The following is a 25,572-nucleotide window of genomic DNA, read 5'->3' as shown; positions in this document are numbered from 1 at the left end:
GCTCCAGAAGGGACAGACCAAACATACACTTTGACGTTACGCTGATGACATGATTCAGCTTATTACCAAATCCCACAAATCGGTTCAAACGTGGTCCAGGTCTATTTCTGTAAGTCAAGGAGGCCATGCCCTTAATAATAGAAACTGTTAACCTTAATACAGTTATAAAAAGCTTCACTCACTATATAGTTGTTATGAAGGGGAAAATTTGAAAGTTTGATGGACACACTCACCATTGGAGCCAGCCTCTAGTGGACATTAGAGGAACTGCAGTTTTTGTCTTTTTAATGAGAAAGCGTTTATGAGTAAAAGCACAGGGATGAATGCTCGTGTATATGATTCGATGTCAAAGACCACCGTAGCTTTTTAATGGTTTGAGGTTGGTAACCACATGATCCTCATGTCTGTTGGAGAGAAGCTGCCCTATGTGTCTGCACATGCTCAGTGAGCAAACACACACACACACACACACACACACCCTTCAGGTGCCAAGCCAGCCGTGCATCGCCCGGCCCCCTCCCATCCCCTCTCATTGCCCCTCCATTTGCATCTCCATGGCAACAGACTGGGCGTCTGGAGCGTGGGGTGGGGCAGGTTTCTCTTCCCTCTCCTTATCTCCACATTCACTCATCTCCATTTTTGATTTGCATAAATCTGTTCAAGGTCACCTGTGCGATGGGAGTTTATGTGTGTTTGGTTTCCTAATGATGTGGGAACCAAAGAAAGGAAATCCCCACACATCATTAAAGCCGAGAGGGCAGGGTCTACACACGAGTGCCTGATAATGTCATACATCATATTTAAAAGCATTTAGTGTTCAGAATCATTTTGTTTCAGAGTCAAAACTGTTTCCTGACAGCTGGGGATGCCCCCGTTTCTTTGTAGTGAGGTTGTATCAGAATCTGAGCCACTGTCTGTGTGTTATGTGCAGTAGGTGGCACTAGAGTAAGCCTCCAAGGAGCACAGGTCTGGCATCAATAAAAAAAATCAACATGGCTTAAGTGGATGTTCTGTTTTGATCAGTTTCACCAATTTCTTTGCTCTTTCTGACAAGAAAGTGAAGCCGCTCCTCTCCACCAGACTCCATTCACAAAAACAGGAATTTTGCCTCACAACAGAATTTGTTTGCCTACTTTTGCCTTGATTGTTTAGTTGGTTAAATTGTATGAACTTGGGGTTATAAAGAGTTAGTTTGGATCTGAATAAAGGGGTCAAAAACAAAAATCACACAGCAGCTCCTGTTTTCTGTGAGGAAAAATCAGTTTTTGTGAATGAAGTCTGGTAGGTATGAATAGTGTAATTTTTAAAAAAAAAATTCTCGTGTGTTATTTGTGTGAACTTGTGTATGTACCTCCACAGTTGTTCTTATTATTCAAACATATTGTTATTATTAACATTCAAACTTAATGAAAGAAAACTGAAATCTGCAACACAACACGCTGACCTGATTTATTTCTCCAGATGTCTCCACATGTGCAAAACATCATTGTAATTTGTGTGACTAATGCAGTTTATCCCTTTTTACTGAAGCATGTTGTGACTGTTTCTCTTCTCTCTCCTCATGTCCTCCTGATGTTGGCTCACCTGTCCACCTCCTCCAATCACAGGTAAGAGAAGTAACGCTGCGTTTAGTTGTTGGTCGCCTCTGTAGCCTAAAACAGGACAATGTCTCCTTTATTTGCTGTTTGACCTTTGACCTCTGTGCTGTTGAGTCATTAGATTTTAGCTGTTGAAGCTGAGTTGGCTTCTTTAAGTGAAGCATGTTTATGAGTGTGCAGATGTGCAGCACCTCCTTTTCCTCTTCCTTCCTCCTACCAGAGGGGGACACTCCCTGCCTGCTCCCCCCTTTCTCTCCCTCCTCCTCCGCCCCCCTCTGCTAACTGACCCATTTTCCCCCGTCTCCAGGGGTTGAGGGAGAACGTGAGGCAGTAGGTGGAAGGGAGGGTGTTGTACCTCCCACTGCTCCCTAAGTCTTTGATGCAGAAGAAAAACCCTGAACTCCTGCAGGATGAGGAAGATGAGCGTGTGTGTGTGTGTCATGTTTGATTAGAGTGCTCCCCGCTGGGTGTTTGCTAAACATGATTGTCACAGGAGCTCGTCTTTAACCTGTTCTCAGGAAGTGTAAAACTAATGTTCTTTTACTGGCTTTTTCACACAAATACAAATACACCAGTGATTTTCCCCATCATTGCAGACCTGATTGTTTGCGTTAAAGGTATAGTCAAATATATTTTAAGGTTATTTAACAGGAAGAAAAAAGGATACTGTACTCATAAATGTACTGTACTGTACTCAGTGGTAACAACAGCTGCCTTACTGACAGAAAAGTTCAGGATGTCCTCACTAACGTGACTAATGGTGATTTGACTAATGGCTGTCATTAGTCAGATGATCTTCTCTGACTAATTGACCTGCGTCAGACTTCTGTTACAAAGTTGTACTCCGTCTTTCAGACTAAATACAGGTGGAGGCTCTTCACCCAGTATTGACAGCTGAGGTAAACAGCAGGCTTACAGTCTTCTACTGAGATGGGAAAAGCTATGGTGTACAGTCTAAATTTAATGTTTTTGGGGATGTTTTGTCCCACAGCAACAGGAAGAGTAAGAAAACAGAACTGCAAACGATCGTCTACAGACTGTAACTTTAACAGGTTTCTATCCGACTGGAACCTATGTGTACCTACAAACTCCTAGTTATTATTATTATTATTGTTATAAAGAATACTCAAGAGTTATTGTTGAAAACTTTTGACACTGTGCCCATTTTTGTTTACATTTTCACTCTGTAGGTTTTGGGGGGCTGAAGGCACCCCGGTGTAAATTAAATTCTACGTACAGGAACTTTGGGGGCGGGCCGAGCAGCTCTGAATATTAGTTGTGAGTGTTCAAAGATGTTCATCAGCCTTTTATGAATGCGAGATGTTTCCTTGGAGACAAAAATAGAATGATGGAAATAGGGCTGCTCAATTAATCGAATTTTAATCACGATTACGATCTGGGCTTTCAACGATCATTAAAAATGACTGAGCCGATTATTAGCCCCTCCCTCATTTATCCGCGACACCTTAAAGGCCGGTCCGTGAAAATATTGTCGGGCATAAACCGTCCGTGGCGCAAAAAAGGTTGGAGACCGCTGATTAAGAGGACCCGAGGGAAGCTCGGAAAGCTAAGCAGAAGTTATTTGGAGAGTGACTGCCGTTGGTTGAAAAGAGAGTTTAAAAAAAAAAAACTTCAGTGGTGTTGCACACTATTTTATATTATTTTTTAAAGTCATTGTTAACCCTTTAAAGCCGGTCAGAGCAGCACGCTCCGTTTTGCGTAACTATTGTTAAATCCCTGTAGAACCTGAACCGTGTAAGCTAGCGCAATAATTTGTTTTGCATATGAAACCGGAGGAGTTGTACTTACATCTGATGCCATCAGCTTGTCCTCGGTCACGGTTTCCTTCCACATATAGCTTTGCAAAAATTGCATAAAAAGCGCTTGCAGGAACAAAAACATAATATTCCAGAAACACGTTTTGCCGTTCCTATCAGCTGTTCGTAACACTTCCCACAGTGAAATGATGCACATGCTGTTTTCTTTGCAAATTTGCATCATAGGATTGTTTTTTGTTTTTCCTGCAGTATATAAAAATTGCTGTATCTCCAAAATAAAACTATGAAGACACTCAAAATAAATTTCCTGTGGTGGGAAACTATTTTTTGCAACTTTATTGTATTTAACGTTTTGAGGGATAAGCCTCTTAAATTTCTCCAAGTAGAAATATATGAAAACAAAACAAAAGCGATTTTCAATTTTTTTTGTAGTTTATTGCACTTTTTTGCAATTTATGTAATTACTATGGACTTAATGCATACATATTATTAAAATATGGGCTATAACAGTTGTATTGATGTATAGCAACTTGAAATGCTCCCACAAATGGCACTACAGCATGTAAAAAAATAATATAAGCTCTGGTGGACTTGGTTCTATAGTAGGTCTTAAAGGGTTAAATAAATATCGTCAAATAATCGTGATCTCAATTTCAGTGAAAATAATCGTGATTATCATTTTTGCCATAATCGAGCAGCCCTAGATGGAAATATTAAAACTGATTGAATGCAGGTTTAATTTAAACAGCTATGTTATTGATTTTTATTCACGGTAAACCGTTTTTATACGCCGCCTCTGCTTCATCGGCTCTTCTCTGACAGTTTAAAATAATTCGTCAAGCTGAAATCCTCCACCACAGTTCAACATATATTTGCAGTTTGATGAGATCTGTCTAGCGTTGCGTATCGAGTAAACGTCTCCGGCTGTTTTGGTCATTTTAACACGTTTTAAGGGCCGAGCAGTTAATCCCAGAAACGGCAGACTCGACTCCAGATACAGAGGTGTGTGTTTCTCCCTCGTGGTGGTGCGGCATGTCAGACACGCTTTGGCAGTGTCTGCAGAGCTGCATACATATTTCATGTGAGGCAGCCAGAGCGTGCCGACACAGCAGATGGATGCTGGGATGGTCAGTCAGCAGATACACACCACCTCTCTCTCTCTTAGTTTACCTCTGAGCTCGCCTGTTCCTGATGTATTGATCAGTATCAGTGCTTTAAAATGAGCCTTGTTTTATAACTTTATATAGATTTATGCATCTGTACTCGTGTAATGCTCGCTGAGACCCAAAGTGACTGAAGTGACTGGCCTGTAAACAGATCAGAGTCTATTCATAGTAGATTCAAATGACTGCTATTAGTTATAAAGTATATTATTAAGACTTCTTCACACTAGACTCTAGTGTGTTTATGTAAAACCCATAAAATAAATGGCCTGATTTTGCATGTGTGGGTGTTTATGTCATTTCAGGATCAAGAGCTGGAAATATGATCCACAGAAAGATTAATTCAAACCTTTTCAGTGTTGCTTAATCGTCTCTGTTAAAGGGCGTCTGCATGCATTTAGAATTGAAACATCTAAATGTAAGTAAATCTAAAACTAATATATCTTGAAAGGACTCCGGCAGGGTTTAGCTTTGGCCTTTATTAAACTGTAAATAGTTGCAGGATATCAGTGAGGAGTATTTTCCCAATAATCCCAATAATCATGAGGGCAGTTGCTCAAAATCCCTTTTTAGAGAGCGAGGTTGGACGGGTTACATCGGCACTCACTGTATCTCCAAAGGCCTCAGAGAAAACTAAACATGTGTTGAGTCTATATTAAAGATAACCTATAGCTGTCATCCTGTTTCTAAGCCACTAAAATAAAGAAGATAAAGTGAAATTTGCCTTGAAGAAAGAGACAAAAAAAGAAAAAGAAAAAGAAGAAAGAGGCTTGTTTCCCCAATGTTGCTCCCAAACCATAAGGAAGATGTGAATTTAAGATCTGTTGAAAACCGAGGAAAAAGACGCGTGTATAGTGTCTTAGGAGCAGTAACGTGTTTCTGAAGAGGTGATTTCTATTCATTCAAGGCTTCAAATGTTATTTTAAGGCTTTTCCTTTGCCTTAAATGCAGCAGCAGAGCTGTTTCCAGACACTTCTTGGTAATCCCATTTAACAGCCATGTCTCCATCTTTTCCTCCATCGGTTTTCAGTCTCCACCTGCCGGCTGCAGTTGACCCCCGGTTAATCCCGCTGTGCTCGCAGATCACCATTTCAAATATCCAGCTGCTTTGTGTCTCCTTCTATAAACCTCGCCGCAGTGACCCTCTCTGATGTGGCGGTGTTTGTCCACGCTCTTGCCGGGGTTGGGTGCTGCAGGGCCCGATAAGGGCAGTGGCGGCGGCGGGGTCCCCAGAGAGCCAGATTAAAGCTTAAAGGACAGGTTAAAGCTCTGCAGACCTCTGCGGACACTTAGATTCCAACTTTACTGCAAACAGCCTGCACCAGGAAGCTTAAACTCACAGGAAAATGAGAAATAACCTTCCTCAAAGTGCGCCGGCTATAAATCCCTCTCACTGGTATCTGTCAGAGGTCAGGACCCCACACGGGGTCACCAGATAAATCTGGGAGGTCACGAGATGATTAACGAGAGGAAAGAGAAAACAAATCCTCACACACACACAAAAAGCTAACAGCTCATTTTGGAGGACGTCGAGATAAAGCAGCCTCTTACCGCAGACAGCTCTGATCTGTTTCTGATCGAGCTGATCGATTGGAATTAACACAGCGCTGACTTTGACGAGACCTTGTCATTTTCCTGACCAAAAGCACCCACCATCTAAGTGCCCTTGAGCACTCTTTTACCTGCAGAGGGTAGAAAAAGACACTCCCCCCCCCAATAATTTCAGTCTTTGTTTGCTTTCTGCTGCAGATTTTACCTTTTAAGAGGGAGGGCGCCCTCACAGGGAGAGCGCCTCACTGTGTTTGTACCAGTTAGTGAGCCAGCAACCTAAAGCCTTTAAAACCTATTAATTTGAAAGCTGCATTAGTTTCTGGACTTGATTTTCTTCCTCATTAAAGTCTTAGAAACTCACGTTAGTGTTCTAGGGTTAGAAAATTATATATTATGGAAGAAAAACCGGTGAGTTAGGTTTGGGTTAAAATGCATCGGTTGCCATGTCTTTTAAAGATTGGTTGCCATGAGGACCCCTCCAAAGACGTTCTATTCTGCGCACAAAATATCTGAATATGTGGATTAAGGTTGTGGAGCATCAGTCTAAATGGAGAAGCTCAATTCTGCTGCTTGTATCCTCGACCTGATGGGCGAGGGAAGGACTGTAGATCGACCAATAAGTCGACAGATTCAGCTCCATCTTCACCACAACAGATTACTACACTAATATACTTACTGTTGAAATACACTACTTACACATTTGTGCTCATGGACCCAAAAAACGTGACGTTTTGTTTCCATGAACTGAAGCTCTCATGTCCAGACCAAGGTCTGACCTCATGGTTGCCCGATTGGACGAATAAATTGATTGCAGGTGTTGAGCTGAGCTGTACACAGACTCCAGGACACAGACTGTCCCTCAGGACAAGTCGCTGTTTTTTTTTCCGGTTTGAGAACCAAACCTTCAGAAACACGAGGACTCGCTGACAAACATGCAGAGGACGGTTTTCATGTCTCCACCTGCCGTGACAGACTCCGCCGCCGGAGTCAGGAGCTGCATTGGTGGCTGTGACATCACTCGAGTTATCTCACGTCTGAGTCCGAGGCTGCTGCGGGATGAAAGGCTGCGAGGTGTGTTTGATGTCACGGAGGGGCAGCGTGCGTTGGCGTGTAATTTGCCATCTCGGCGTGGAGTTTGCTTCCACCATCCCCCTCCTCACCTTGATGCACAATGTTTCCAGCTTCGTGTGACAACGGCAGCCTTTACCCATCTCCGTCCAGCTGTTTCCACCTGTGCTTGAGCGGCAGCGACCCTCTCCGTACTTCTGTCGTCAGGTGGAGGTGCGTTTGATGTTCTGTGTCTCGTTGGGGGGGGGGGGGGGGGAGAGCACATTAACTACCTTTATGTGCTTCCCAATCGAAAAGTGGAAGGAGAAAGTTGCCCTCAGCTGCTCGTCTAATCTCGATTAATCCCACTAATCATCCACCCGGCGTCAGAGGCCGAGGCCTGACGGTGAGGAAGAGGAGGGTGAGTTAATCCTCCCCCGCACTCCTCCTCCTCGGAGATGAAGGGAGGCACTTCAGAGATGAGAAGTCGTGATGAAAGAAAGCGCTGAGAGAACAAGTTTCCACTCAGGATTTCGCTTTAATTTAGAAACTGATCAAAGAGGCGCAGGTCACGTGACAAACAGCAACCGCAGACCCACTTCTCACTTCCACCTTAAATATTTCAAAGTTGGAGCGGTGATGAAGCTGCACATGCTCATAGTGACACTGGGTCTAAACACAAGAGGACCCCCCTAAACACAGCATATGTGTAATCTTTGCTGTGAGGTACCTGAAGCTAAACAATGTTTTTAAGGTGGATTTATTCTTTCAATCTGCTCTTTAACAGCCCAGAAGCCCGCAGCTTCATATTGTTCCAGTGTGCAGATCTAAGGAAGCCACTTTTCCATCTTTTTCGTGTCCTCATAACTTCATAGGTTGGGAGATATCCAGCCTAAAGGCAGAATCACTTCCTCAACTTCACTAAGGCGGAACTCCTTAGTGTGTTATTACTGCGATCATCAGCATGAGCCCGGTGTTTCAGGGACTGTAAAACAGGAGGGAGAAACTCAGATCTATGTTGGAATCTAGTGGTTCCTCTGGAGATGGAGACCTCTTTCAGACTTTTCAGTTTCTGCGTCTTTATTTTTATGTTTCTTGCTTACTGTTTGGGATTAAATCAGTGCACACTCAGGTTCAGTTAAACATCACTTAAATGTTTGTGTGTATTCCACCATCAGAAGCTCCTCAGCTCCTCTTTCTGCTGCTTCTTCCACCTCAAATTTGATTTTGTGCCCCTGTGGGTGCAGCTTTTGCCTCCATGGCTGCCCGGGAGGCTTCAAAGAGCTTGACAGACAGAGAGGAGAAAGAGGAGGCTCCACCCCTGCTTTAGAGGAGGCGGTGCAGACGGTAAAACCAGAGCTGGAGTTTGCTCTCGCGTGACCCCGCTACTGCCCAGCTGACTTACATGTAGATCAGAGCAGGAAGTAAAGCCACAGCTTAGGGTCATCAGGTCCTCAGCATTTATTTTAGGAAAGTTTCCAGCCTGCTGAAGGGAGAAACCTGCTCCAGAATATAAAATCCATGCTTCAGTGTCCAAAGTTGGAAGACTGAAACTGCCAGAAAAGGGAAAAAAATTATCAAAATAATAATAAATAATAGATAATAGATAATTAAAAAACAAAATAATTGCAAGTATATATGTGTATATGTATATGTATGTATATGTGTGCGTGTGCGTATTCTAATTCATTATTCATTGTTGCAAAAAGGGGGCTGTACTTCAAAAGGTTATGTAAATAAAAGAAAAAAGGGAAGAAAATCTAAATTTAAACAGGAAGGTAAATAAATGCAGGTATTATTTAAAATGAAACGCATACAGGAGCAAACCAAATCGGAAGCATTCATTTATGTGAAATTTGATAAATTAATTAATAGCCATGAATGTTTTTTAATTTTTTGTTGTTGTTGCATTTATATTTGTTATTTATATATTCATTAACACATTTATTTTTTTTATTTTAGTACTTTTGGTCCTCCATAAGAAAATCTTAATGCCATCCTGTTTGTTTTTCATATTGCAGGACAAAAGAATTGTATTACAAAAATAGAGATAAACAAGCTTCAATGGACAAACCAATAAAATAAACACAAAAGTAAAATAGTGAATAAGTGAATTAACACCTAAAATGTCAATTAGTATATTTTTTATGAATAAGCTGTTGCATATATATATTTTATTACTTCATTCTTTCTTTCTAATTTGGGATTTTCAGTCCTCCTTAAATGTGTTTGAATGAGTGAATAAATAAACTGTTTGCACTTAGTTTTTCTTTAAATTGGAATTTAATTTAATTCAATTTTTTGGTTTGTTTTTATTTTGGCAGCTTCAGGCCTCCATATATTTTAGCCATAGTGAGGAGAAAAGTGTCCTTCTCAGTGTTGGTGCCGCTAACAGAGCTTCTAAAATAGCCCAGGCTCTGCTGTAAGAGTAAATAATAAACACGTGGTTTAACACTCCGGCTCCTGTGAGGTTTCCGCACCGTGTTTCCCCATCATCCTTTGCTGCTGCCGCTGGCCGGTGTTCAGTGTGTGTCTGTGTGTGTGGAGCGGAGATCGCTCAGAGTGCAGCGGAGGACGGTGCGGTGGCTGTCCGGTCCGGTGTTTACTGTCGGCGGGTTAAAGTGTGAGCGGAGGTCCGGATCTTCAGCTGGAAATTCAGCGGCATTTGGAGCACAAGTGAAGCGGGTTTGAGGAGCGAGAGGCCCGGCTGGCTGCTGCGCGGCGCTGCGGGGGATGTGCGCACACAATGGGAGACCGTCCGGGACTCGAACAGCGTCTCCCCGCCCGGCTTGGTTTGTAAAGACACCGGAGCTGGAGCCGGGACTCAGCGCGGAGTGAGGACCTCCTCTGACCGGGCAGGACGCCTAAGACACCGGGAGGAGCTCAGCTGCGAGCCCCGTGGGAGCCGCGGAGGACGCGCCTGTGTGTCGTGAATCCCGCTGGGATGAACCCCGAGTGTCTCCTGCGTTCCAAACCGCTGTTTACACATCTGGATGAAGAGGAAAGCCTGGGTTTGGAGCTGGTTTATGGAGTTAATGCATGTTAGTTTACTGGATTTACCCGCAGACCCATCAGCAGCCTGCAGAGGTTAGTGCTCAGATGATAAAACTAAAGGAGCAGTTCACAGTTTCTCTTTGAATCCGAATATTTTAAAGTAAAGGAGCAGTTCACAGTTTCTCACATGAGCTTTGAAGGAGGCGATGTACCTGCTGGACAGTAGCAGCTCTGAGAGGATGGAGAGAGGAGCTCCTCAGAGAAAGACTGTGTACCGGATCTCACTCACGCTGGTGAAGAGGGAGAGCGTAGAGGATGAGGACTCGGTGCCCCGGCGGGCAGAGAACCCAAAGGTGGGCGCCTTCAGGCGTGAGGGGTCGGCAGAGGTGCAGCGGGGAGGTCTGCTGGAGCAGCTGAAGGAGGTGGAGGACGAGTCGGAGGATTTCTCCTCTTCCCACGGCTACATGCGGAACTTTAGGACGTTCAGCACGGGCCAGCTGGAGCTCGGCAGGCTGAAGATCTGCCGGAAGCAGCTGCTGCAGCGGGGCGCCAAGGCCACCAGTCCGCTGGCGGAGCCCGGGCAGGAGGACTGCGGCGAGCGGGAGGTGGAGGAAGCACCACAGGCGCTGGTGGAGAACGGTGGTGTTGGCGAGAAGAAGAAGAAGCTCCTGAAGGCGAAGAGCGTGGAGGAGCAGAGCTCGGAGCCCGTGAGCAGCGTCGGGAAGCTGGCCCACTCTAAAAGTAACGGGGCGCCGTCCACAGAAGGCCCCCCGGAGACTCCACCTCCTCTGAAGCGCCCACCCGGTCTGCTGCGCCGCAGCTTCAGCTTCAGGCACTGGAGCGGTGGTGAGCTGCTGCGCCTGCGGGCGCTCTCCAAAGACAAACACCACAGCAGCTCCGGCTGCATTGGCCAGGACGCCGCAAAGAATGACGAGCCGGCTGCGCCGCTCCCCACAGCCCGCCTCCTCGACCCCACCAGAGAGAAGAGCAGGACACTGGAGGTCGGCGCCGTCCTCAACAAGACAGACTCCATGTCCGAGCTGAGCCGCTGGGAGAGGGCGCAAGGCAGCAAGAACCGCACACTGGACAACAGCGACCTGCTCCGGCTGGCGGAAGAGAAGGACGCTGCCGGGGCAGCAGGTGGAGGCTTCCTGCTGCGGGGAGGTGGGGGACGCTCCAGCGAGCGGCGCCTGGTTCGCTTCTTCAGCGGGATCTTCTCCAGGAGGGACGGTGCTTCCACGTCCACGCCGGTGGGGAGCCCTAGCACCAACAGGTCGCTGCGCCGCAGCCGGAGGACGGCGCTGTCGCAGTCCAGCACGGAGAGCATGAACGGAGGCAGCGCTGACGGTAAACACGTGACCACAAGGGTTTGAGTGTGTGGATGTTTGAGTGTGAAGTGTGTGTTTGTTTTAAACAGCAAGGTGGTGTTTGGTTGAGACTCTGCTGCTGTTTGTCTTTCATTACTCGGAGCTCAGCAAATTCAACACGAGGCAGAGCGCCATCACCTCCATCCAAAGCATGGTGAGACAGAAGCCAATGAAGGGTTAAAAATGTCAGACAGGAAGTAGGAACAGGGAGCAGTTTGACTTTTATCTGCAGCATCCTCTTTCCATGGAGAGGGGACGAGTGGAAAACATGACAGATGAGAGGAAGTGCATTAGTTGTTGTTCTCACAGATGGATGTTTTCTCCATCAGCCTCTGTCCTCTGCAGAGGAACCTTAAAGGCTCCATAAATGAGTCCGTGCAGGACCACAAAGACTAAACACAGAAACAAACACATAAAGCAGAAATCATTTGTAGCTGTCTCGGCTGATGCAAGGTTTGTTTAGAGGCTTTTATTCTGAAGGAGCTCTGTTTTGTCCTGTTCTTAGGGTCTCTGTGACCTTTCCACAGGCGTTGGGTTCTGCAGGTCTCTCAGAGGTGGACTAACAGGTTTAGAGTCTGATCACACAGAGGAGGTGGGGGTGGGTGGATGGTTGTGGTGGTGCAGGGCATGGCTTCACATGTTTGAGATTCCTGAGGCGTTAACCCCCCCAACCCAGCGAGCTGCTAGATGACGGCGTCTGGCAGGTAAGCTGTTGTTTCTGCAGACGACCTGTTTGTCCTGAGAGAAGTCCTGAAACTGGAGGCTGAAGTGTGGCTGTTCACACCTTCAGCAATGTGGGAAAACCTTTCAAATTAAAATAACTAAAGGCAGCAGAACAATTAAATGCTGCTTTTCTCCTTGTTCCCTCACATTTTGCAGATTAATCAAGAAAATATCTGTCAGCCTGATTTCTTACTTTGTTACTTTTTCTCTTTCATGTTCACACTGACCAAGAAAACCTCAGCAGGGAGGCCTTTATTTTGAAGTTCAACGTTCAACTTCTGTTTCTTTTGGTTTTTGAATGACTCGATTCTCTCTTCTGGCAGCACGTTCAAAGGTTTACGCCTCCGCAAGACGAAGGCAAGCCAGGCTTTTAACTCCTAGTTTGAAGGCACAAAGCATCGCGTTTAAAATGCTGCGGCGCATTTTAACAACGGCTCCTCACCGCAGAGCGCACACACTCTTACGGCTTGTGTTTAACATGCTGCACGCGGCTTTCAGGCCAGCGTTCTGTCAGTTTTGAAGTTTAAAAAAAAAAAGGCTCAGTGTTCCTATCAGAAACACCGCCGCGCTTTGGTGCTCATATTGGTTGTTTAGCATGCCGTGCTACACAGTAATATTAACAAATTAATTTTATTTATATAACACCAAATCACAACAACAGTTGCCTCAAGGCGCTTTATATTGTAGGTAAAGACCATTCAATAATAACGGAGAAAACTCCAACAATCACATAACCACTTGTGAGTAAGTGCTTTGGCAACTGTAGGAAGGAAAAAACTCCCTTTTAACAGGAAGAAACCCCCAGCAGAAGCAGCCTCAGGGAGTGGCTGGATGATGATGATACTAATAATAATAATAACCAGGAACGGCGCATTTAAAGAAAATAATCTGTGTTGTTTAATCAAATCACTTTTATTGTCACATCACATGTGCAGGTACATTGGTACAGCACATGTGAGTGAAATTCTTGTGTGCGAGCTTCACAAGCAACAGAGTTGTGCAAAATACAATAATGTAAACAAGCAAAATACAAGAATGGCCACATCTGAAACTAATAAATATATGTACAATATATAATAGTATATGCATTTCTGGATGTGTATACTAAATATTTTTCTGGGTGTGTGTGTGTGTGTGTGTGTGTGTGTGTAATTTGGCTAGACTCTTAGGTCTAAATGAGCTTCTAGCATCGACATACATGCTTCTCGTTGGGTGTTTGGCTTCATTAGCTCCACACTAATCATAATAACCAGAAGTGCTGTAAATGATTTAGAAAATGTTGTTGGGCTCTGCGCTCTTTTAGTCCATGTTTCGGTCTGTTTGAGGTATGAAATGTGGTGAAATGTCGACTTCACAAGCTCATGTTACCTTTTTTTAAGATTCCATGTTCTCCGTAGTAATCATTTTAATAAGAATAATAACTGTAATTAGTGTTTAATAGTTAGGAAATAATGTGTTTGGACGCTGTGAGCGACAGCTTCCTCGTCTTGCTCTGACGTGCCACTCTAATCTCTCTAGTTGATCAGTTTTTTTCTTGTCATTTGACTCAACACCTGTATGCGCTTACCTCATCCTGCTGCTGCGTCCTGATTGGGTGATTTCAGAGCACCTACTCATCAGTGTACAGAGGGGAACTTTTTTTTTTTTTCTGTCCGAGGCCAGGGATTGTTGTCTGATAAAGACGGCCCCTGACCTCGCTGTCTTAATGGACTCGACCGGTGTGTGTGTCTGTTGGGAGTAAATGTAGGGGAATGTGTGTGTGTGTGTGTGTGTGTGTGCGTGCGTGTGTGTGTTTGACCTACATCCGCAGCCATGCAGAAGTAATATGGGCTGTAAAAATGCACACACTCAGTCTTGGATGCCAATTACTGCGTCTACGTTTGCATCAATTTATCTGCTTTTTTCTTTATCTTCCCAACACACACACACACACACACACACACACACACACACACACACACACACACACTCGTGATTCTTCAGCAGCTGAAGCTCCTCCAGATGAGTCGAGCTGTTTCTCAGTTATAGCTTTGATCCTCCTCTCTGCTTTGCCTCCATACATAAACCCCACACACACACACACACACACCCACACACACACACACCCACACACACACACACACACACACACACACACACACTCACTACAATGGGTATAATAGGGAGAAAATCCTATTAGAGGAAATGCTGCAGCAGGGAGCAGAGATGGAGGGATGATGGAGAGATGACTCTTCTCCTTCCTTACTTCCTTCTCCTCATTTCTCCTTTTATTTTTATTTTTTTCCTTGCTCGTCTCCTTCTCTTTATTTGACATCATTTTCTGTTTCCTTCCTTAAAGTGTCACCTGTTCGCTATCCTAACTTTGCCTCGTTTGTTCTACATTTCTTCTCTTTCTGTAACTCCACTTCTTCTCCTTTCTTACTTTTCCTTACCTCGTTTTCTTTTCTTGTTTCCTTTTCTCCTTGCTAAATTTTCTCCTCCTTCATCCCTTCATTTCATCCTTCTTTTCTTTCTTCATTCCTTCACCTTTCCATCCTTCCTTGTTTCCTTCTGTCCTTGCATGCTAGTCTTGTGTGCTCCTAATTTAATTCCTTCTTGTTTCCTTAACTCCTCCTTGAATCTTTTTCTTTTTTCTTCCTTTCCTTAACTCTTATTTCTTGTTTCCTTTTTATCAATCTTCCCTTCATTGGGTCCTTATTTCCTTCTCTTTTTGCCTTATGTTTTTCATTCCTTTATCCCTCCATTTGTCTTTGCTTGACTCCTTTTCCCACCTAGCTTTCTTTCTTCGTTTGCCCAGTTTTTCCTTTTTTCTTTTAATTTCTTTCCTCAACTTTTTTTCAGGTCCTTTTTTTCTCCATCCTCTGGTCTGCTTGTTTCTTTCTCACTGCCTAATTTCCTTCATCTGCTCCTCTTTCCTTTCTTCTATTTATTGTGTCCTTGCTTTATTTTCTTTCCTTGCTTCCTTCCTTGTGTTCCTCTCCTTGATGAGTTTAGTGAACTCCAGACAGAAAGAAGATGTTAGATTTGATCCTGAAAGCTCCATTTACTCCATTTGTCCATGCTGAGGTCAGTTCGCAGGCCATTCAGTCTTTAAAGCTGGCTCAGTTTCTTCTCACTTAGGTCCAGTAAAGAGCATTATAGTCCATGATACAGCTACACAGAGCAGGTTTAATTTGAGTTTGTTCTGCAGAGCCGAGGAAGCAGAAGTGGGCCAGATGCTGTCCTGGTTCTGGGTCTCCGGCGGGGACTCTGGCTGTATCATTACTGCAGGCGGGTCAGGCCGGCGGAGTGTGGTGTGTTAAAATAACCGGACCCGAGTGTGACTTCAGGCCGCGGCCTGGAAACCATCAGCCTTCTTTATTTTTAACAGCACTCGCACCAGAGTCTGTGAGGAAAACTGCATTTAACAGACAGGACTCTCTGTGTTTCACAGCTGCAGAGACAAGCTCTTCCCTCTTTTCTCTGCAGTGTTTTTAAATAACTGCATAAGCATGTGACGGAGCTGTTCGCTCATTAAAGAGCTCGGAGACGCGTCGATGTTGTAACACTGTTTTCACTGCTAACCTTCAGTGTTAGAGCAGCGACGCCTTGGCCTTCTGCCGCTCCCTCCTCGCTGGCAGCGTATTAGCTGGCTGCTGTGTCGCCTCAGTGCTGGAGGTTGTTCAGGGGTCCTGCTTGTCCTCCTCCTCACTTCCTCTTCAGAGCCAAGTTGGCCCGTGTGGCGAGGCTTTGTGGCCTCTGTGAACAGAGCCGTGAAGCAGCACGGTCCACCTGTGTGCAATGAAAACCATTGATCACAGAGCTGACAGCTGATTTGTCATTGATTGTGTTAGTTTAAACCAGACGTGACCTGAAGGTCCTGCTGATGTTCACCACGTTTGCCTGGATCAATATCAGCCTGGTCTTTTCCTCACTGAGCAATATGACCTATTAACTTATTATCGGCATGGGATCAGCAGATACCAAAAGCTGAGGTGTTAGAGATGGAAAAAGTTGGAGCTTTGCATCCCTAACTTAAGCATATAAAGCCTCAAATGGTCCTGGGCCCGGTCACACTGCAGTCTTTATAAAATCTCGATTTATTTCTTACTAAATTTAATGTGGCCTTCGTCACTTTAATGGTCAATATAATAAACGTCTAGAGTCTAAGTGGTTAATAAAAGATCAGTAATGGTTTTCAAATGGACCAAAATCCAAAGGTCGTGGTGCTTGGTGTGTTCCTAATATTTTGGCTCTCTTGTATTTTAATAGATGATCATTTTGTGTTAGACTGCACACTCCTCAGGCTTCTTCATATCAGTTACTGGCTGACTGAGCTTAGCTTGTTTGTGTCCTGTAGTCCACGACTGGCCCAGTGACGTTGGCGTGCCGGTTGGAGTCCCACCCCTCCCCTCCCTGCAGCTTACAGCTCTTACATAAGGCTCAAATCCATCCGAGGACGCTCGCTGTTATGCTCTGAATCACCCCTCTGATACGCAGCATCAGCAGCAGAGCGAGCCAAAGTTGAGATGCATCCGGGACGGCGGTAACGCCTGATGTAACCACGCTGAAACAAACACCTCCTCCTCCGTTCTTTAGAGAACAAAGGGAGCAGAGCAGCCGAACTGATGAGCTAAAGATGCTAATAAACCTGGAATCAGTTTACAGACTGGTCTGTGACTCAGACCAGTTCTTTACTTCACCTCTCCCTCCAATGCTTTTTGTCTTGAGTTAAATTGGGACATTTTTTTAGTCTTGGCACTAAAACGAAGAAAGTAAATAAAACCGTTTGGGTTCATTTTCATTAGTCTTCTATCTTCCTGTCAGAACACACCCAAAAATGTTGTTTCCTAAATTCAGTACAGCCTTAACAAACTGAAGTGGTTTCTGAAAGGATTCTTGTCAAACATTAATAAGCAAACAGATTTTTATTCTGCAGTCTGAATCCTCACGTCAGTTTAAAGTTTAGTGTCTGTATCTGATTGTTGCCTGATTGTGTGTAGTTTTCAGTAGCTAAAAATAAGAAAAGCCTAAAGATGAGTCATTTTGTAGACAGACAAGTGGATGTCGAGAGGGAAGCAGATTCACACATAAAGATGGAAACGTGGCTTTTTTGGCAGAGTGCAGAGTGTTTTGGCCTCTGTACAGAGTGACTCCTACACGTGGATTTCACTGATTGTTGCTGTGGATGATTGCTGATGGTTATTTGTGTGTTTCATCCTTTGGCTTTTCATTTTTGTGACAGATCCAGGAGAGAAGGACAAGTGCTGCCTAAGCAAAAACCTTAGACTGTGAGATTTCCATCAGTAATGGGAACATCTAAAAGTTCATGTGTACTGTAAGCCAATGCATACAGATTTAAGGTTTGACTCTCATCATCCACTGAAGCACAAACTGGGTGTCATCAGGACGCTACAACATAGTGCGAACACCATCCCCACAGACAGAGCGGTCAGGGAAGCAGAAGATTACATCAAGAAGGCCCTGAGTAAATGTGGTTATCCCAGCTGGACTTCTGTCAAAGCTGGGAAGGCGCCTAAAGAAAGGACAACTGCTGCCTAAGCGAAAACCTGTAGTGATCCCGAATGTGTCAGGAGTATAGGAACAGTTAAGACGCATTTTCTCTAAACACATTATGAGTTGATAGTCTAAATATTTTGTGGACATATATGTAGTCACTGATGATGAAAACATGAACAAGATCATGACTGCGTCTCCTAGAGTCTGCATTCCTGTACATCCAAACGGCGTGACCTTGGCCTAGATTACTTGAGTTTAGTCACCAATGGCGAACCCTTCCACACCTTTTTAAATGAATGAAAAACTACTCAGAGTTGGTAGGAGCAGGTCAGGGTGGCTGATGTGCGTGTTCAAAACACAATAACTCTCACCAGAGACCAATGCCTACATCCTGGTGTCCTTTCTGAGGTCCGGGCTGTAAAAGTGTCTCTGTGAAGGTTCGGAAAAGGCAGCGCTTTCATCATAACCTATTTGCAGTCCCATCAAGAGGATATTTTGGGGGGAAATGTAACCTTATGCTTTTTTTTTTTTTTGAGGAGATAGAGGTGAAGGAGGAGGACGTGAGGAGGCAGTGGGAAAAATCTGAGTGTAAGAACGTGTCAAAGTGTGTCAGAGTGAGCGTTAGATGAAGGCTGGAGCGCAGTTTAAGGCTGTTTGTTTCCAGGTGAAGTTCATTCCCGCCCACACTTCTGTCTTTATTCTGCAGCCTCCGCCTGTAGTCTGGCTGATGGGGGTGAAGGTATTATGTTTGCTCTGACAGCGCTTCAGTTAAAGAGCTGTCTCACTGTAGAGAGCATTTCATTACAATGAGAATACTGATGCACTTCAGCCATTTAATACCTGCTGTAATCCTCGACTGCTAGACAAACATGTGGTGTGTTAATAGGCTCGAGTTACGTCTTTCCAGTCCTTATGTAAAGATTATTCAGGTAAACTGAAGCTACTGTAGTGTGTAAGATCAAACTGCTACTCCCCTTAATTAATGAGCAGCTTTTGTTAATGAAAGAACACTCGGAGCCTTTTACAGCCTCTCAGACGTGTTTGTTTCTGTTTTGGGGCCTAAATGCACAGACGCAGCATCGTTGCTCTGATTAAATGAACTCCTGACCATGAGTGTGTTTCAGAGTGTGTGTGCAGCAGTTTGTAGCCGGCGGTATGACGGCGGCTTTATTTGATTTGAGATGAGGATGAGAGCGGCCGGCGTGCTGCCAGCCAACCAGCACTGTGTGTGTGTGTGTGTGTGTGTGTGTGTGTGTGTGTGTGTGTGTGTGTGTGTGTGTGTGTGTGTGATATGGGGGATGGTTGTGTTGGACTGATTAAAAGGCTGATATTTGGGTCAGTGTGTGTTTGTGTTAAGCCGGTGACAGTGAGTCTGACGAGCACTGCTTATTGATATTGAGTCTATTAATGGACTCTGTTCATCGATTAGGACTTTATTTCACCGTTGATCGGCTCACCGATGACGCAGCTCCGCCTCACAGCTCACTCTCATTGTGTAAAGTTGCTTTTTAAATAATTAATTTACTTATATTTATGTAATAATTCTCCACAGTGGGTCTCTTGGTGATTTCCAAGGTTTCATGTTGGACATCTTCAGATTTTTGAGGTCCAAACTGACATTTATATTAAAATCAACCAACATATGATACTTCCATATCCTGTCTGATCTAAATGAATTCATTTCAGTGGTCACTGAGACATAAAAACTGCATTTATAGCACCAGAAAGCTTTATAACTGTCATCAGTCAGCCCTGAAAACAGCTGCTGGAGGCTTCTCTCCTTTAAATAATGCCTTTGTCCAACGAGACGTTGCAAGAACTTATTTTGGACATAATCTGGGCAGCTGAAGGTCAGATTGGAGAGAAGCCACATTTGTACTTGTAATTACTGACGTTTCATTGTTTCAAATCATTTCAGTTGATTTCAACCTTGTGTTTCTCCCAGTAACAAGTATAAACTGGAACGCAAACCTCTGTTGTGAAAGTTCAGAGAAACTAGGAGTGGTACAAATGTTTGTCAGCACAAGATCCCAAGATTTATACTTATATTCCTGGACGTGACACCCCTCCCCTCTTTTATCAGCAATTTCCATCAGTCTGGGCTCATATCTACTAGAAATGGAAGATTTTCCAGGTTTAAAGCATGAAGTCTAAATTTATACACAGAAGTTTCTTTTTCTGTCACACCTGAATCCCAGGGCCCACCAGCAGGAGCTAGAGGCACATTTTGTTTTATAGCCACAAGCTTTCCAACTTGCACAAACCTTCTGTGTGACGTGCAGAGATCAGATTTAACCTTTTAACCAAAATGAAATTGCTCGACACGTCTTATTTAAAAATCTGCCATAAATAAACCATCAGCTGTAAAAAGATCCTGCAAAAAAGAAAGAATTTTGTGGACTTCGGTGCAGCTGAGAAGTCATGACTGACACAGCCAAGACCAACAGACCAAATCTGTGAATTTTCTGTGCACCAGGCTGTGTTTACACACTGTATTTTAAGGAGGTATCCAGAGGACGTGGAAGTGAGAACAGAGCAACTAAAACACCTTTTACCCTTATTTGTTTGAATGAGCAACACTTTTTATCAATGAACTGAAGTTCTTCCAGTTTAGAGGGTGAAATGTTCACATTTGGAGGCTTAAGAGCCAGTGAACTCCTTCATGGTGTCTAAGCTGAGGGTCCGGGTTGTCCGAGTATCTTTGCTCTAACAGTGAAGGAAGTGCAGCAGGTGAACATCTGTGTGTCTGTGACTCACATGCAAAGGTTCGTAAGCATGTGATCAGACCACAAAGAGTCCGTTGGACAGTTTTGCATAATTTCCCTGCTGCCTCCTTTGAGCGCAGGTCAGACGAGACCCTTCACAGTGTCACTGTGCTCCTGCAGGAGCGATGCCGATGATTAGCTCGCTCTGCGTCTCCATTTCTCAGGCGTGAACACAGCTGCCCTGTCAGAAAGAAACACACCTGCAGGCGCTGCATCTCTGAGACTCGTTTCACTCCAAAGCCTTGCCGTTGGGTCCCCGTGCCAGCAGCTCCGCTATCGCCGTGGCAACTTCCTCTTTGCCCTCCTGTGGCCTGGGGGAACAGCTGAGCGAGTGGTAACACACAAAGCTCTCTGTTGTCCGAGGCTCTGCAGGTTTCCGTGCCCCGAGTGGAAACCTCTGTGTTTTAAACCCAGCTTCTCTGCGATGGATCTGCAGACCCCCCGTCCCCTCCCCATCCCCGCCATCTCAAACCCACTAATAACACCCCCAATGCAGCATTGGTACACAGAACTGAGCAGCTTTGACAAGTCTGAGGTCAGCGGAGGGGGCCGGGCTGTAAGTGTAGATGATAATGATGATGTTGGAGGACAAACTGCTCGTATGTCAGCATATTTCCTGCTTTACAGTGCTGATGAAGGCACATTCAGTGTATTTAAAGCAGCGCAGCAGCGGTGCCCTAGTCGGACTCAGTTTTCTTTCTCGTCTTTTTACAAATTATTAAACAAAACTAAAGCAGTGACACATCATCACACAGATTCAGCTGCAGACACACAATAGGATAAGGTGAAAGATCTGATTCTGTTTCTTAGATATGAAACTTTAAGCTTTTATTGGTGTAAAATGTTGAATACACTGCAGTGTAACAGCACAATATACTCTTAAACTGATTTACATTTTAATGTTTGAATAATCGGATTTTCCCAGCCGGGGCAACACAAACACATTTCCATGTAAAGTGATCACTGAGCGAGAAGGTTTGAGGCAGCAGGATGACTTCTAGTTATTTCAGCAGCAATTTGAGGATATTTTAGCATCGATCTGGACCGAAGGATCAGATCACACCTTTGCTATCATCCCTTGGCATCCTGAGCTTCTCCGAGCTCCTCAGCCTCTCCCTGGGAACACACCGGGAACGAGTACTCGGTCATCGAGTCTCTAGCTGTTTGTGGCTGTGTCCGCATCAGACTGTACTCCAGGCTTCAGGCACCGGGTTATTTTGAGGTTAGCTTGTGTCAAAAATAGACCCAGTGCTGTTTCCAGAAATCAAAGAGTTGCTCTGGGTCTTTTCTAAAATGTGGATTTTGTTGAAGCCTCGTCTGGAGTGAACTTCATCAGTGCTGGTGTCTCAGTGATGTAGCACCCACAAATTTTGGACTGTTGGTAAAATTCGGCGACTTGTAGAGACAACCAGAATGTTGGGAGGTTCCCAAATTAAACTTTTCTCAACTAACGATTTGTTGATATACAAATAATGGAAATCAAAAAAATGCTGAACGTGCACTAGACTCCAACCATCAGCTGCACAGCAGTGCTCAACGTGCGAATCTCATCCCTTGTGTCCTCGATCTCACACTTTCGGACTCTCTTGACAGCTCGTGGCCATCGGTGAGCGTAGAAGTTTAGATCAGTGGGTAAACTGAAGCTTTGTACTCGAGCTAAGCTCCCTATACTAATGGAATATATTTTCAGCGTTTATCTGAACATAGAGAGAAAACACTGAGTTTCAGAGTTAACACAGCTGCAGGTTAACTGGGCTCCTTACATGCTTACATTCTCCTTCAATGATTCATGATACCAGTCATTCCTGAATGCTGGCTTTATTATTTTCAGGACTTTAACCGGTTTTGTCTCTGCAGGGAGAAGCCAACGACATTTCTTCCCCCCGTGCACGATCATGTAAATCATTCAGCAGCAAAGTTGGGACTGCCGTTTGCTTTGCGTCTTGCATGTTTTTGTACATTTGTAGAAGTTTTGTCAGCGTCAGCATGTGACAGAAAGCATGTGGGCGTTTTATAAAACCAGACCCGGCCTCTGTTCCCGCTCCGTCCTCTCAGGTTTTCCCGTCCTGCTAAAGCTCATCGTGTGCTGACCTCCGCCTTTTCTACCCTCTAAATGCACGTGTGTGCTTCTCTATTCAACTCGAAAATGTGTGCGACATGAGACCTGGGTGCTGACATGAATACTACTCGCACCAGAAGGCCATCGGGGTTGGAGGTCAGCTCCATCTAACCCCCGTTGCTCTCATGAAGTGAATAGAAATGTAGAACTTAAACCGTTTGCAGTAAAAGCGTTGAGCTGCTGAGCTGTAAAGATGGAAAACTGCCTGGTCATGACTGCACTTCAATCATAGAGGTTGCTGGTAGGGCTGGGCCATATCATACCGTTCACGGTAATACCGGTATAATGTTGGGCAATGATAAGAAAATGAAATATTGCGATAGAATCTGGGTAAAACACGCATGCGCAGTGCCTTTGTTTTCATACGCACATGACGGAAAAAGCATGGTGGCGACGGAGAATGAGAAGGGCGAAAGTGGATCGTTGAATGAAACAGATGAACCAGAATTGGTTTGTAAAAATGCTGCAACTTCAGTGGTGTGAAACTGGTTTAGCTTTCGTCCGTCAGGTACACAACAAAGCACTGTTTTTGGTAGAGCATGTTAGTGGGCCGTCGTTATTACCGTGTTTTTTGGAAAATACGGCACACTTAAAATCAATCCTTTGATTTTTCTGAAAATCGACAGTGCCCCTCATAATCCCGTGTGTCTTATGTATGAATTCTGGTTGTGTTTACTGACCTCAAAACGATTTTATGTCGTACACGGCGCTCAAAAATCTGTCAAATGTTTCAGTACGACTTTGTTAAGCTACGAACCCGGACTGCTTGATGGCTTGTCGGAGCATTACGGCTATCGTAGGCAGGCGCCTGGCGGAGTGATACGTACTGCGCTTCGACATAGTATTACCGTATTGTGTGTGTATAACCTCTTTTTAAGTTTTGTGGATATTCTACATGGTTATGCTGAGGATATGTCGGACAATTTCCACTGGAAATGCCTTTTGGTTAAACTGTCAGCAAGGAATTTGCATTTGCACTGTAAATTTTTTATATAACTTTAATGCACATAAAAAACAGCTGCTTGTTTAAGTGAAAATAGATTAATGTTTTGGGTTTTTTGCACTAATAAAGTTGTGGAGTTGTAAAGTATTTTGTCTAGTGTCAATTATATCGTCAGTTATATCGCAAATTTCCAATGTATATCGTGATAAATATTTTTGGTCATATTGTCCTGCTGTAGTTGCTGATTCAATTCTTGGCACCAAAAGGATGATTTTACATATGTCAGAGACCGAAGAAGTGTCCTTAAGCAAGGCAGAACAACAGATGTCTTGCTATAAAAGTTCCCATATAGTAGAGCTGGGCGATATGAGATTTTTTCATATCACGATATGTTTTTTTTTTTCATTTCAGGCGATAACGATATCTATCACGATATAAGCCAAATAACTATATTTGTAAGATTTAAATGTGCCGTTTCTCACAAGTAAAATGTGAAATAATCAGCAGCTTGTTTTTATTTAAATATTTATTTCCCATAATAAGTTCAACAGGGTAGATGTACTTAAGGAACATGAGACTTTTTCAGATAAATAAAGGCAAATACTGCAAACTACACAAAAGGCAGCCGCTAAAGCGTTTAAGTTTCAAAATAGAACAAACGAAACAGACTAAATTGTCAAATCCACTTAGAAACAAAATATTAATTCTAAAAATAAATCTTAGTTTGTTTTACAGAAGAACAGACAAAACTGACTAACTTTTGTCAATATCAAATAAACTGAGAACTAAAAGGAAATTCTCAATCTCTCCTTGTTGTATATCTTAGCTTTTCAAACAGTTTTAACAGTTACTTTAGTCTGACAAAAGCCGAATGACGAATTAGCGCTTCCAGTCAGAGACTGAGGCTACGTCCACACGTACACGGGTATTTTTGAAAACGGAGATTTTCCGTTTTCGTTTTAAAAAATAATCCCGTCCACACATAAAGGCAGAAATGAAGGAAAACGCTGCTATGAACATGCCAAAGCAGCAGGTGGCGCTAGATTCCTAACCGTGCAGAAATGTTGGCCAATCAGAAGTCTAGAAGCCTCGGTGGGAAAAAGTAAACAAAGCTGGGGCATAGAAGCAGAACAGAGTCGTATGTGTGGAGGGACAGTAACTGTGTGTATATGTAAGCATTTAAACACTGCAGAGAGTAGAATTAACAGTAACAGTATTGTAGAATTTCATTTCACCGAAACAATAACGTGGTGCACAGTGTGACGCATGCACCAGTTTATTTATTAAGAATTTATTCGTAAATCAGGGTGGAAAATAAGTATTTGGTCAATAACAAAAATACAACTCAATACTTTGTAACATAACCTTTGTTGGCAATAACAGAGGTCAAACGTTTACTATAGGTCTTTACCAGGTTTGCACACACAGTAGCTGGTATTTTGGCCCATTCCTCCATGCAGATCTTCTCGAGAGCAGTGATGTTTTGGGGCTGTCGCCGAGCAACCCGGACTTTCAACTCCCGCCACAGATTTTCTATGGGGTTGAGGTCTGGAGACTGGCTAGGCCACTCCAGGACTTTCAAATGCTTCTTACGGAGCCACTCCTTTGTTGCCCGGGCGGTGTGTTTTGGATCATTGTCATGTTGGAAGACCCAGCCTCGTTTCATCTTCAAAGTTCTCACTGATGGAAGGAGGTTTTGGCTCAAAATATCACGATACATGGCCCCATTCATTCTGTCCTTAACACGGATCAGTTGTCCTGTCCCCTTGGCAGAAGAACAGCCCCATAGCATGATGTTTCCACCCCCATGCTTCACAGTAGGTATGGTGTTCTTGGGATGCAACTCAGTATTCTTCTTCCTCCAAACACGACGAGTTGAGTTTATACCAAAAAGTTCTACTTTGGTTTCATCTGACCACATGACATTCTCCCAATCCTCTGCTGTATCATCCATGTGCTCTCTGGCAAACTTCAGACGGGCCTGGACATGCACTGGCTTCAGCAGCGGAACACGTCTGGCACTGC

At 44.1% G+C, this 25,572-nt stretch overlaps 2 protein-coding genes across 5 annotated transcripts in view; both read left to right on the top strand.

The window, feature by feature from the left end:
* The window catches only part of LOC147301713 (arf-GAP with GTPase, ANK repeat and PH domain-containing protein 1-like), a 58,269-nt gene extending 39,415 nt beyond the window's left edge, over nucleotides 1-18,854 (top strand). The window contains exon 3 of one of the 3 annotated variants that reach the window (XM_086283185.1): nucleotides 16,561-18,854. In XM_086283185.1, the coding sequence (XP_086139311.1) occupies nucleotides 16,561-16,640 (80 nt within the window). In that variant the 3' untranslated portion in view covers nucleotides 16,641-18,854. Of the gene's footprint in view, nucleotides 1-1,818; nucleotides 2,356-16,560 lie in introns of those variants that run through there. The other 2 variants (XM_086283186.1, XM_086283187.1) reach the window with 2 other exon arrangements.
* The window catches only part of agap1 (ArfGAP with GTPase domain, ankyrin repeat and PH domain 1), a 139,076-nt gene continuing 122,944 nt past the window's right edge, over nucleotides 9,441-25,572 (top strand). Inside the window, exon 1 of one of the 2 annotated variants that reach the window (XM_086283182.1) lies at nucleotides 9,441-11,478. In XM_086283182.1, the coding sequence (XP_086139308.1) occupies nucleotides 10,338-11,478 (1,141 nt within the window). In that variant the 5' untranslated portion in view covers nucleotides 9,441-10,337. The remainder of the gene's footprint in view (nucleotides 11,479-25,572) is intronic. The other variant, XM_086283183.1, reaches the window with a different exon arrangement.

This window comes from Aulonocara sp. 'chitande type north' Nkhata Bay, linkage group LG23, assembly GCF_057382095.1.
Source record: "Aulonocara sp. 'chitande type north' Nkhata Bay isolate Kocher_YH1m ecotype deep benthic linkage group LG23, A_spYH_male_GT1.1, whole genome shotgun sequence".
NCBI lineage: Eukaryota > Metazoa > Chordata > Actinopteri > Cichliformes > Cichlidae > Aulonocara > Aulonocara sp. 'chitande type north' Nkhata Bay.
The sequence above is the reverse complement of the archived record's forward strand: the minus strand, read 5'-3'. Positions and strand labels throughout refer to the sequence as shown.